Source organism: Larimichthys crocea, chromosome XXIII (assembly GCF_000972845.2).
Source record: "Larimichthys crocea isolate SSNF chromosome XXIII, L_crocea_2.0, whole genome shotgun sequence".
Lineage (NCBI taxonomy): Eukaryota > Metazoa > Chordata > Actinopteri > Sciaenidae > Larimichthys > Larimichthys crocea.
Genome location: NC_040033.1, coordinates 6,923,346 through 6,936,678, shown reverse-complemented (window position 1 = coordinate 6,936,678; position 13,333 = coordinate 6,923,346). Strand labels below are relative to the sequence as shown.

Here is a 13,333-nt window from a genome sequence, read left to right as displayed (position 1 = left end):
TTTATCTCACGCATGTTTTCCTACATCGGATGCTGCATGCGTCTTGAGCAGGTGATAATCATGTTGATTCTGAAAACCTAACACAAGGACGCCCGTCGTCTCCATGCCACTTCACAATCTATCACAATCAGTTACTTGGAAAAAAAAAGTGTTGTTTCTTTGAACAAACATCGCCTGCTCAGCCAAAAAACAAATGAATCATATAGTTGTTTTCTGTAAACCCAGTTCTCTAATGAAACCTTAAACCACCCTCCTTCCTCCCTGTCATTGTCCTGCTTTTATAAGTACAGGCTTGTGTGTCGGTTGAGGTTTGGACATTGTGATCAAGCTCCTATTTCTGGACAGGCAGTTTTATTGGCAGTTTGTGTATTTTATTGAACTGTTCTTTAATTATGCCATTTTTGATCGAGTTTGTAGAACAGCATGCAGTCTGTGGTCGACGCTCACAAGCCAAGCTGCTGGTTAAAGCTGGGCTCGGCCCGAGATGTCCTGGCCGTGATCACTAGGTTAAGACACATGTGGAGTTCAAGTCTGGCTCGTAATCTCAGTCCCGTCGTCTGACTGTCTCGTTCCTTTTCTTTTAATGTCATTACGAGGACGCACGGTAAAGATTTTCTAACCTTTTTTGTCTGTCTGTAACCCCGAAGGTCTCAGGAGATTATAGTTTTTCAAATCTCTTTTGACAGTTGCTTCGCGTGCATTTCTTTTAAGAGGGTCAGCATTTTGTGCTGACTCATCACTCCCCCTAATGCAGAGCACTCCTCTGAATATTTGAGTGTCCCAGATTTCTGTAACTTGTCACAGTTCACCTAAAAGAAGTCCAAACTTCTTTTAGAAAGAAAGACAATGTGTCGTTAATGTTCCTTTTGTATTCTCGAATAAAGGGAGGAAAAAGCTCATTACAGGAGAAGAGGTGTGCGCAGTACTGGAAATTTACAACATACCAAAGAGACTTTGTCAGGTGTATTTGTACTTTGTGGGTAAGATGAGTCACCCTCTTGAATAATCACTTCCTCCCCTTTTCAAAGTAAATGTCAACGTTTTGGTGATATTCAGACTAGATCATAAATATAAGATAACGGCAAAGGAAAGGTTAGTACCTCAGAATTGTCACAATGTTACATAAGAAACTGTAAACGGCGAGTTACTCAGCTGTCATGTCAATCAAACGGGGAATGTGATGAATTCTGACCTACATGCAAACACAGGGTCTCGTGCTTAGGTCATCCTTTTTTTAAAAAATACCTAACAACTAAAAATTGTGACATCTAAGGCTCATGTGTGTTAGATCCATTTGTGAGTTAAACAGAAACAGCTTTCAGTGGAAGAGTCTCCTTGGTCAAAGGTAGCATCTTCGCTCACATGATCCTGATTGTATACTCCCACACAGGACGGGCACATGAAGACCACGGCTTGTTAGGCTGCGATAAATTGAGTTATTGTAATGTCACAGGGCAGACATTGATTTTATTATCCCAGATTAGCTTTGGCATATAGATCCAGCCCATGCGTGCACATGGATTTTCAGCCAAGTCTGACATTATAGACACTCGAAAGAATCCCTATTGCTATTTTTTTAATAGCTCCTCCTGACAGGCGTCAGTCTGTAGCAGTCGCCTTCTTCCTGTTTTCATACTTACTTCCTCCCAGAAGGATAGTTTTCCCAAAGCATTGCCTGCACACATTTTACTGAACTGTGACTAAGTCTCTGCATGGAAAAGCTCTGGATTAAAACTTTTTTTTTTTTTTTTAAATCGTCTTTTAGGAACAGTTTGAGAGTCACCAGGTTTCTGGATGACTCTGAGAAGTCATGATTAACTTCTTCCAGGATAAATACAGACCGAGCATCTTGTCCTCACTTCCTCTTGCACTGTCAGCATTCAACCATGTCCTCCTGGTCATTTTGGTTATTACATAACAGGACTGCCAGTTCCTTTTTATTCAGACTCTGATTGTACCTGATTGCAGACAGAAAAACACCACAGTGCCTCTTTTTTTTTAAAAAAAAAAGAACTCGGCCTGTTTTCTGATCATTATTGTTATCGGTATTATTACAGACATGCCTGGAGGTAGATAAGCTTGTTCCCATGCCTTTTGCTCGGGATCCCGGGGTTCTGTAACTTTATCCCTGTGTGGACAGCCCAGGCTCTTCCACAGTGGTGGGGTCTAAGTTTACTGAGAAAGTAATCTTCAGGCTAACTCCCAAAAAAAAAAAAAAAAAAGACTCCTTTATCGGCATTACTGCACTTTACTGTGCTTTAATGAACCATACATCCACTGTACCTCGTTGTAAACAAGGTCATTGATATGATTGTGCTCAGGCATCAGGGACGCTTATCGGTTCTTTGATAGCTGCTGTCAGAGCGCCAGGCTGGCTTTGGCACGACGCGATTGGACTGTGACGCTGAAACCAAAAGAGGGCCCTCCTCTGCCTTTTAGACTGCTGTCCTGATTTCAGTAAGATATGCTTAGTATTGTTTTTATTGTTTGCTTCAATTATTATAAATATATCAGTCACATGTGGACTGTACCAGCTACTAATCTCTTAGTTATTAATGCAAATATAATCATCATAGAGAACTTAGAAAACCAGCATGTATTCACATTTTAGACGCTGAACCACTGAATTTGTGGCAAGAAATGTTGTTGAAGTTGCTTATTCTGTTGGCTAACTACTTCATTAATTGATGGGTGGTTTCATCAAGATCTCTATCTCTGAGTTAATTACATTTATGTACTTTAGTGTCCTCTCCAGTAACATGTCATCCGGTTTCTGGTGGTTTTTTGGATTCCTGTAGCACCGTGTCGGCATAATAGCGAGGTGGAGGTTAGTCGAGGCACGTGCCGCCGCTTATCAAAGGGTCCCCTGCACAGTAGCGCGCCGTTATCTGACTCTTATCTGACTCTAATGGTTAATGACCTTGAATGGCGGTGAGGAAGTGCTACACGGCTTCAAATCAAGAATCATAGGAATTGTCTGTTAAAGCATGTTGCAAGTTTGTTCTTGTACTACTTCTGTCATTGTTGCTCCTCAAGTGTAATCTGATGTATGATGTGTTTCCGTTAATCATGCAAACATTTCAGACCTCAAACTCTGAGGTACTTGAGGAGCTTCCCGGAAATCCTGAAACTGTTTATTACTCCTGAGAGACTGCATGTCCCAGTACAGACAGTGTCAGGACAGGGACACTGGTTTTGCATTTAAGCACATTTGAAATTCAAAAAAGGTCAGCACTTTGTAAGGTCGAAGTACTGACTCTTGGATCTAATTGCTTAAGGGATGTGTATGTTTGTCGGTCAGTTGGATTACCATTATTCAAAAACAGCCCTAACACAGCGGTCTGTATGTTTATGATCATAGTGCAAAAGTCCTGCACTGCTCATCCAATATGCATAACTTCATATTCATTGTTTCATTTTAGATCTAAAGTGCTAAGGTCGAGAGCCAAAACAATAAAAAAAAAAACACACCACCGTCATTATATTGTTTGACTGCTCTTCATTCTGAGGGATTATTGGCCCACAGCTCCAGCATCTCAGTGCCACGGGAGACTCATGTTATAGATCTCCAGCTTCATTTGGACTAACCTCCAGATCTGTATCTGTCTCCAGGTTATGCTGCCCAAAAGCTGTCTGAGTCCCAGCGAGAAAGAGAAGGGCTAAAGCCACAGCGATCCAAACCAGCTTTCCAGAGCCTCTCCAGCAGCGACTCTACTCTGGAGCCATGAGCAACCCCAGCGCGCCCAAACAGATTACAGACGCCGTGGCATCGGTCATTCACAGCGTGAGTCCTCACGACCGCATACAGAAAAGCTTCAGTCTGTCCTGACGGGCCGCAGCGTTGTCAGCCACATGATGAAACGCGTGAGGAAGAGTTGGTGACCTTGGTGACAAACCAGGTTAAATGCTACTCAGGAGACGGGGGGCGCTCACAGTTAGCACTTCATGGTCTTTTCATGCATTAGTCTGTAGCTGTTCAGCTCCCAAACTTGCCTCTAATTCAGTTCATACTCTCTCTCTGTGCTGGGTTTATGCTGCATCAGCTCCCTCTCTGGCATCAGAGTGTGTATTTTGGACAGTGCTGTTCCCCCCAAAGCTATGTCTGTACAAATCTAGTCACATCTTGGAGCCAATTCCCTGGAAACATGCAGTATTTCTGACTGCAGGAATAAAAAAATGTTCAGAATAGTTCAAAAACACTTCAGGGAGCAGCTTCTGTTGAATTTCCCTTTTCATTAGAGCGCTGAAGAATGTCAACAGCTCCACAACTTAAACAGTTTCCTTCCTCTTTTCTTTAAATCGATGGGTTGCCAGTACTGAAATAATACTGGCATACAATGAAAACATAATTGCATGGCTTCTGCTGGGATTGATGTGATAAACATGCTGCCCGGGGGGTTCTGCAGCCAGAGGAAGCAGCATTCCTCGACCCGAGGGGTTCTCAACAAGTTCATTTCAAAATGATTAAGATGCTGCAGCAGCACATATCACAAGCTTTAAGAAGAAATCCACCCATGAAAACTCTCATATTGGTAGATATCATGCGTTCGCCACGGTTAGCGGGTTCCAGGAATTATTATGTGCGGTTGCATTCCAGAAATTATGAGGATGTCGTCTTTTTTTACTCGTTACTTGAGTTGGAGAATGTGTAGGTAAGTGGAAATAGTGATGTTTGTAGTGAAGTGGGAGTGAGCTGACAGACTTCTTCAGAAGAAGTCTAACGTTTTTTATTTTACGGTTCTTCAAGCAGCCTGTTACTCATGGTGTTCTTTCTTCACTGTGACACTCATTTAAAAAAACGCTTGCTTTGCCTTAGCTTTGCATTTATTTTTTTTTAACAGCTGCTTCCTTTTCCCGGTGTTGCACAACTGTGTGTGACCTCTCTGCGTCTTACCTGCTCGCATTCTGAAAGGGGGTTCCCCTGCTAGACATAAACAACATTTGTGCTGTCCAAGTCTGAAATCTAACCTCGCCAGTTCATGTGCAGAAAGTATGTCAGAGGTGGAAGTGGATAGATGACACTTAACTAGTGACCCCTGAAAGATCTGCATAGAGACTGAGAGGCCATGAGTTTAAGTACTTGTTGTGTTTTTATTTTACTGTTTTAATTATTTATTTCTTAATTAATTATAAATTAACACCTCAACCGACCAAAATTAATATCTAAAGCAACAAATATATCTGATTAAGTACTTTCTCCTTTTTAAAAATCATTTCTAAGTCCAAAGAAAATCTTGTTTTTCCTGCCCACTTCTCAAATTGAGTAAAACAGATTGTCTGCCGATATGATAATAATAATTTGATAAGCACGTCAGATAATTAAGTTCATCTCATCCCATTATTATTATTTTTTTAACATTAATTTATTATTCAATGTAAACTTAAGGACCAGTGTGTAGGATTTAGTGGTATATAGCACTGTCACTCTCTTCTTCACCCAAGGAAAGAACAATTATGTCTGCGGGAAGTTGTGAGTCGCTTAGTTTAGCGCTTCCCAACCTTTTTTTAATATTTTCAGCGACCGGCCTTCAAGGTGATAAAACGACATATATATAAAGTCCATAGAAAATACAACTCATCATTATGCTGAATTAGTGCGAGCCCTGAGCTTGTTTCTCTCTTTTGGGGCAACATATCACGTGACGGAGCGTCTTGCATTGACATGTTTAAAGAGGCACAGATGTATCCGCTTGTTTTTCAAAATAAAACAACTCTCAGACTCTGATGATAAAATATAGTTTTATTCATTCTTTCTGTGCGGCCCAGTAGCAAATGACACACAGACCAGTATTGGTCCGCAGCCCGGTGTTCGGAGACCACGGGTTTAGTTCCGTTATGAAACTTCATACACACATGAAAGCAGAGTTATACATACTATGTTCCATTGCCACTCATATTCTGTAAATAGAGCTCTCTGAATCGTCATTGTGATCAACTAATCTTAGCGAGAGCAATGGTCTCCTTTCAGTTTTACTTTGCTTATCATCTGTAATCAAGATAAAAGTTTAATTAGAGGCTGTAAAGATTACCCGACATCATATTCCATAGAATATGATGCAAAGAGCTTTTTAACTTTGAACTCCTTGAACTCAAGATTTTCATTTTGATTGAACCCCTTACAGATATTCTGGCAAGCCTCGTCTTTATCTGTCTTTTTATGAGTAAGACAGTTACCTGCCATAAAACGTACTGAGATTATGGCGCATTACTTGGCTAGACTTGGAAGCAGCAGCCTGCTGGTGACCAAGAAGCTCTGTAAAGATAAAAATGTTTGCTATATGACAGTGCCTCAGCAGTTATTGGTCGATCTCTTGGCTCCTACTCGAACCAAGTTAATCATTATCTCCTGAACAATGTGTGTGTGTGTGTGGCCAGGGAGAGTTCATATAATCGTGTTTTTTAAAGTGAGTAATGTCTTCTTCCCACCCTGAAGAGCTGCCCCGGTCATGTGACGAGGGCTGACTGAAATGGGGAACAAGTCGTCTTCCATGAAAGTGGTCAGCGTGGTCTTTTACTTGTAACACTGGAAAAGTAAACATAGCTGCCTGTACACCAACACACCTGTTTGTGTGTGTACGCGTGTGATTTAATGGACTATCTGTATTCATTTAAGGTGAGTCTGTTTAGTTTAAACATACTCAGTGTAACACATGAGTCCAGAGCATGGTTTGCTGTCTGTTTCTCTGTGTCATATTTCAAACCTCATTACACATTATCTTAAATAGTGCAAATAGAGATTTTTGTAAAGCCTAAACGTCGCCTGACTTTGGTTCTTTAGGCAAATTTAACCTCAACATGAACTTTGCAGCTGGTTAATGTTCAGTCTAGTTCTTGTGCTTTTTACTTTGTCCACAACTCGCGAACCCTTCTCAGGCATTAGAAAACCAAGCTAATAATTATTACCTAATGTTGTCTTAATGCATCACTAATTACAGATAGTCACCTCTAATGTCTAGAGGTGGATTAGGAAAGGTTTCTCGACAGGGGAGCGCTTCAAATGGCTTTCGGTAATCAACAGGACGAAGTAATGTTAAGAAACCTGCTGTGCTGCTGGCTCAGGTTTGCAAAGGTTTTTAGTTTTCGCTTCTCCCCTCACACGGAAATGTCAGATGTCAGGGTCAGCTGCAGAGCCACTCGAACTGGCCAGGGATTCAGTGTCTTCCAGCACTGCTGTATCCATTTGAACATAACCGTCCAGCTCATTGCTTTCCAACACATTTATTTATTATTTATTTATGTCCCTTTTATTTTTAAAGGAATAGTTTTGGAAATCTGCTTGTTTACTTTGTCGAGAGGTAGATTAGAAGATTGACCCCCGCACTCAGGTCAGTGCGGTGCCGTAAATATGAAGGGAGAAGTTTCTCCAGAGGAAACAACATCAATCTACCACCACCTCTAAAGCTCACTAATAATGTTATATCTTGTTTGTTTATTTCATACAAAATGAACTTTAAAGTTATGGTTCAATATTTGGGGATTTATTCTCTTTCTCGACCAGCGTTAGATGAAACGTACCACTATCATGTCCCGCTGTTCGATATGAAGCTTAAACCATAAGCTGACATAGTGCTGACATGGATTAAGTAAGCATGACATGAGATGTTACGTAAACAGATTTTGGTAGCTTCTCACAAAGCCAGGCTAACAGTTTCCCCCCAGTTCCAGTCTTTATGCTAAGCTAAGCTAGTCAGCTGCTGGCCTTGGCTTCATATTTAAATAATATTTGTGTCGATCAAGAGAATTCAAACAGACATTAAACCAATGAGTGAGTTAAACAATGAGGAATACACCTAACTATCTTGTGATTGCATTAATTATTTCATGTTTAAGGTCTGAAAGTGTATATCCTGTTAATCATTGTGCCCCCCCTCGTAGTTTTCTTTGACCACCCACTGGTCTAGACCACGACACGCATGAAAGCTTTGCTGTCAGCACGTCTCCATCCACATATTGCAACAGTGAACTTTGATATTTCAGTGGAACGGTATCAGTGACTCAGTGAGACAGTCACAGAGACTGTCTAGAAATGAGCCATCAGTACGGTTCAGGGCACACCCTACCTATCTTTGTGTGTATCTCTGTTTTATTCCTATTCTAACCTCACATATATTCTATGACGCGCAACTAGCAGCTACTGGTGAATCCACCCACTAACGGTAAAGTACAGATAAATGATCAGTTGCACATCTTCAAAGTAGATAAAGGTGTGAAGACACTATCTCATGCAAATTTCCGTGTTTGGCTACTGACAACCCTGTTTGCATCATATGAAATGATAAAGCTGTTGAGAGCTGAAAGCTCAATTCACAGTGCAAATATAATTAAAATGTATGAAAAGGCAGGAAGCAAGACGTATTTTCCGGTCTCTCTCTATTAAATTCACAGTATGTGACGTGTTTGATTTAAAGATGTGCAAACATGCCTTTGAATTCATGATTTAATAGGATGGTTGTCAAAGCCAGTGCTTGCATAATGCATAATTCTGAATATGCCAAGGACAAAACTGCGATACAACTCACTCCCTTCCAGAAACTCGGAGCATGTGCACTCCGATCTCCTTGCAGACTAATGTTAAGATATGTAGGAATGCATCGACTCATCAGCCACACGGTACGACATGATCGCTGCAACATCCGCTGCCCATCTCCCCCCTTTTCCCCTCCGAATGCTGACTGCGTAGGATTTGAGCCTACCTCACGACACAGATAATCTCCTCTGCAGCCTCCACTCACTGTCGAGTGTCCACCTCATTATGTAACACAGCCACTGCACACATGTGCACAAACTTTACCAACTATGTTGCTACACAAGATTAACTTTTTTTTAGCAGTAAATATGAGCTGAGGAACGTTGCGTTATTTTTGCTTGATTTTTCTCTGCAGGCTGTTAGAGCGAATATTCCTGCTGCCGGGTATGAGTCAGTTATTTTTCCACCACTTTTGATCCAAACTGAAATATCTTAACAACTATTTGATATATCGCCATGAAATTTAGCAGATGGGCTCTCGTGTTTGTAAAAACTTTCCATGTAGCACCATCATCAGGTCGACCTTTTGATTTATCCAGCCCTCTGGTTTATGACAAAACACCTGAACAACTAATGACATTCAACCGTCCAGCCTCAGCTGTACTTTGTGTTTTGTGCCAATATTAGCATTCTATTGCAAAGACAAAAGACAACATTATACCTGCTAAAAAAAAAAAGCAAATTAGCACTGTCACTGCTCTTTTTAATGCTGCGTTACAATTCATGTCACCTTAGCAAATTTTAAAAAACATAGCTGACCATGACAACTGATGTTTCTTTGGCAAGTTTACGCACAATTGAACTCTCAGCAGTGCAGCTTAGCATGTATGCATGAAACAACAGAGGAAAAATTACACATCAGGCAACAACGGCATTATACATTTTATTTTATGGCACTTTTATACTTGGAAACATATTTAAATGTCCTATTCGTGGGCCTTATACGAATACTGTGGTCTACTTTTTTTCCTAATTCTCAGCACAGTCATTTGTACCTGGTAATATTTGTTACGTGTAGTGTAAACGTCATGTTAAAAGGTTTAAGATTTCATATACACTATTTGTTTTCTTTGAATACGTGTAATAGATAATCCCCATAAATGAACATGCAACTTTAATTCTTTTCTATCCTTGGGATTTTATTGATTGCTCTTGTTAAAAGGTACCAGCATGTCTACATTAACACATTTCAGCTGTTAGACTGAGACTGAAAAAGTTCCATATTCATCTCTTTTTATTTGGTTGATGAATTGCTAAGTTTAGTGTTTTTGTTCCGTGGTCAAATGATCAACCACAAATCTGTTTTTCCAGTCATTTGTAATAACGAAAATAGTTTTTAGTGGTTGTAACTTTCTGGCACATGCAACTCGTTAATCACATTTTATTCCAGCCTCTTAGTCAACATGACTTCTGTCAATATTAGCCACCAATACTGCGCCCTTTGAAAATCGCAAGATGCACAGTTCCTATGCATTTACGTTGCCCTTCAAGGCGCATTGACTAAGAGCACCTTGGTCAATATTCAGGCTTTATGTGGCAAAGTTAAAATGTGGAGATGAATGTCAACGTGAGGGTTTTGTTCCTGGCTGTTCAAACACGGCTTGTCCTTTCAGCGAGCGTTTGTCCTCAAGGCGAGAACGCCAGTCTTGTTTATTCTGCCCTGGCACAATGGGCAGACTGGTAGTGAAGGTGGAAGGTTGGCCGATACGGGTCTGATTAAGGCATCACGAGGCTTTGATAAGCAAGGGGGTAGAGGGATATCTGCTGCCTCCGGTTCTTAATAGAGGTGTTGAGGGTCAGAGCTCCAGTGTTGTCATGGTGGAGGGCAGCGACACTTGTCGCCACCAAAAACGTTGATTGCCATTAAGCATGAGCGAGGTAAGTCACCGAAACTCCTTTTATTGAAGTCAAAAAATATTATTAAGAGTTGTCTTCATTGTCTGGGTCATCTTGTTTCTACTCTGCTCCCCTGGGCTTGTTTTTGCACATGGTTTCGGTTGTGGAAATTTCTCTCGCCTCTTTGAGAATCCCTCACACATCCATCCCACCTCTAGGGATTCACTGTGAAACCATGATATGAATGAGAGCTCTGTGAAAATAAACTGTCGGATTGTGTAGCAGCACACATCTGGACAGAATACGTGTACTTAAGGGTTTCGGATCAGCCATTTAATTAAATCTCAGTGTATTGAGATAGGTGCACAGATGTGGGATGATACCTACAGATTTTCCATGTAGGTCCTTGGCAGTGATCTTGGTGCCTTTTTATATTGAAGTGCAGGATTTTGTTCTGGAGGTCAACGTCAGGAAAAAGCTATATGAGGAATTAAACCTTGGGTCAATATTGAATGTGTGCCTAACACGCTGACCGGTCTGTCCTTTTACTCGTGGGTCTCAGCTTGTCCACAGTTCAGCTCGGGGTTTTCTGTCACCTGTGTGTGGCATGTTAAAAACAGGTCAGGGTGAAACACTGCACGGGGTGTGTGGGTCATGGGAATCCGCTTTTCACACTTTCTTTGGATTTCTGTCACATCTGTCGAGCTATACGCACGATACTTTTTCACGTGAATGTGGAAATGTGTCAAAAGTGGAACAAACAAAGTGGCAAATCTGGTTTACATCATGCGTCCAAGGAGCTGCCAGATGTTGTTCTGTGTCGATTTTAATGATTTATTTTTGGTTCTTGATGCAGTTTGTTTCGCTATTTGAAGAAAAAATGTTGGAAATATTATCAGACTGTTGATTTCTGCTGTAGCTGGTCGAGTTGGAGCTAGCTTTAACTACTTTATTATACAGTTGGGTGGTTTAGTGGCTCTCAACCAAGGGATAGATAAATGTGTGGGTAGCAAAGAAGAAAATTCTGCCACACAGATTTGTATTTGTTCTTTTTTATTCTTTGTTTAGGGAGTATTGGATAATTTGACCTCCTTAGGGCTGTAATCTGTTAGAGTAATCAGAGGAAACCGTGACGTGTCACTTCTAACAATTCCTAGAAGTGTGAAACATGACGATGGTCAACAACTAGACATTGCATTTTTATGAGGGTTAACAGCCAAATAAGGTTGGGAATCTTTTACATATCAGTAATAATTTATGAGCTAGTTAAATCTTAATGTAAAGAATAGCTCGTATTTGTGTCAGATAACTGTAGTGGAATATACCAGTCTGCTGTGCATGAACTGCAAAGGTGTGAGACAAACCGAAGCAGGAGCTGCAGGTGGGAGCTGTTTTCTGTTACTCCCTGCAGCACTGGAGAAAATAATAATATGACTGACATGTTGGGTGTCCTGAGAACCATTTGTGTGCAGCATCAGATGACTTGTGGCCCCTGAGTTTTGCCACAGGGAGGGTTCGCCGCAGGATGTCAGGCCTCTGTGCAGTAGCCATGGCAACATTTACTCTGCCGTGAGGTGGCTACGGCACGATCCTGATAGCCAGATTAGATCCACTTGCTGCATCGCTCCAGCTAATCCTTATCACAACATCCCACCGGCGGAGCGAGACGCAGCAGGGCGCAGAATCCTGCTGCAAGAAAACAGATCTCTTATCACCCACATGATCCCTATCACACCACAGTGTGGAAAAAGAGTAACTGATCAATGCACATGGCTATTGTTTCCAATATGAGGCTCATTTTCAGGAAGGCATGCATGAGAGAGCCTCTCATATGATGTCCTGACTGTGTATTTGCAGAACCAGAACTCCCTCTAGTGTTAGTTTAAGTGAAGGTTACCCAAATCCAGTCTAGAGGATCATTCAGGTTTTTAAGTATTTAGCATGGTCATGCTGGGAAACTGCCCAAAACACCCATTATTTTTTAATGCGTGTTATTTAAGGAACCTACTGTGAATGCATAAGGCTTCTCACAGCTGGAAAAGAGTAAAACAAGTTATAGAAGGTGATGAAAAAGTTCCAGAAACAAAGTAAAAGACAAAAATTAACTGTTGATTTTATGGAAAAACATTTTGCTGTCTCAATGTTTGGTTTAACTTGTAGGCGCTAACTGTAAAAACATTAATATTTTAACATTTTATTTTGAAAAGGAACAGATTTTATTATCTATTCTGCATCCTATTAATCATTTCCTAATGTCTCATATTAATACTGAACACTTTGAATCTCCAAACTTTAGATTTTGTTTGTTGTTTGTTTCTTTATTTTGTTATTTATTTGTTCATTTGTTGTTTGTGTTGCAGCCAGAGGCCCCCGCCGCCTCATCACTACACGGGACTCCGCGCCCCGATGAAGAGGATGATGGGGACCTGAACAAAGCTTTGGGCGTCCAACGCTTCCAGCAGATCCTCAGCCCTGCTGCTGTGGTTCCTGATGAACAGCACCACAGCTACCACGAGGAGGACATCGAATGTAAGACGGCTGTCTCATTGTGGTTTCAGCATTCATTAAATCAGGGAGTTCATCAGCTGGTGCATTTTAAATCTTGTTTCTTCTCCACCAGACCACCGTCACTCCTCTCATCACATCCACCGACCTCTGTCCAAGCTGCCCTCCGAGGTACGCAGGAAGAAGAAGAGGAGAAAGGACAAAGATCACAAAAGCAGCCAAGTTCCCAGCAGTGGTCCCATAGAGGAGGGAGAGGATGAAGAGGACGAGGAGGAGGAGGGGACGGAGACAACTTCTGGTCCAACTGAGTCAGAGAAAGTCAAAGATGTGGAGGTAATCATTCATACTACTAGTACTAGTACTCAAGAACTCAAAAAAAAAAAAGGCAATATGAAGGAAAATTTTACAGGCGGTTAATCAAGACCAGATTTATCATAATACTTCTTACTCACAGCCCTGTTTCTT

General features: G+C 41.2%; 1 protein-coding gene across 4 annotated transcripts in view; it reads left to right on the top strand.

Moving 5' to 3' along the window:
- Positions 1-13,333, top strand: part of slc4a2b (solute carrier family 4 member 2b) — a 39,040-nt gene that overhangs the window by 10,165 nt on the left and 15,542 nt on the right. For all 4 annotated transcript variants that reach the window (XM_019270363.2, XM_027274141.1, XM_027274140.1 and 1 more), the window contains 3 exons: positions 3,613-3,784; positions 12,724-12,892; positions 12,984-13,201. In XM_019270363.2, coding sequence (XP_019125908.2) covers positions 3,725-3,784; positions 12,724-12,892; positions 12,984-13,201 — 447 coding nt within the window. In that variant the 5' untranslated portion in view covers positions 3,613-3,724. The remainder of the gene's footprint in view (positions 1-3,612; positions 3,785-12,723; positions 12,893-12,983; positions 13,202-13,333) is intronic.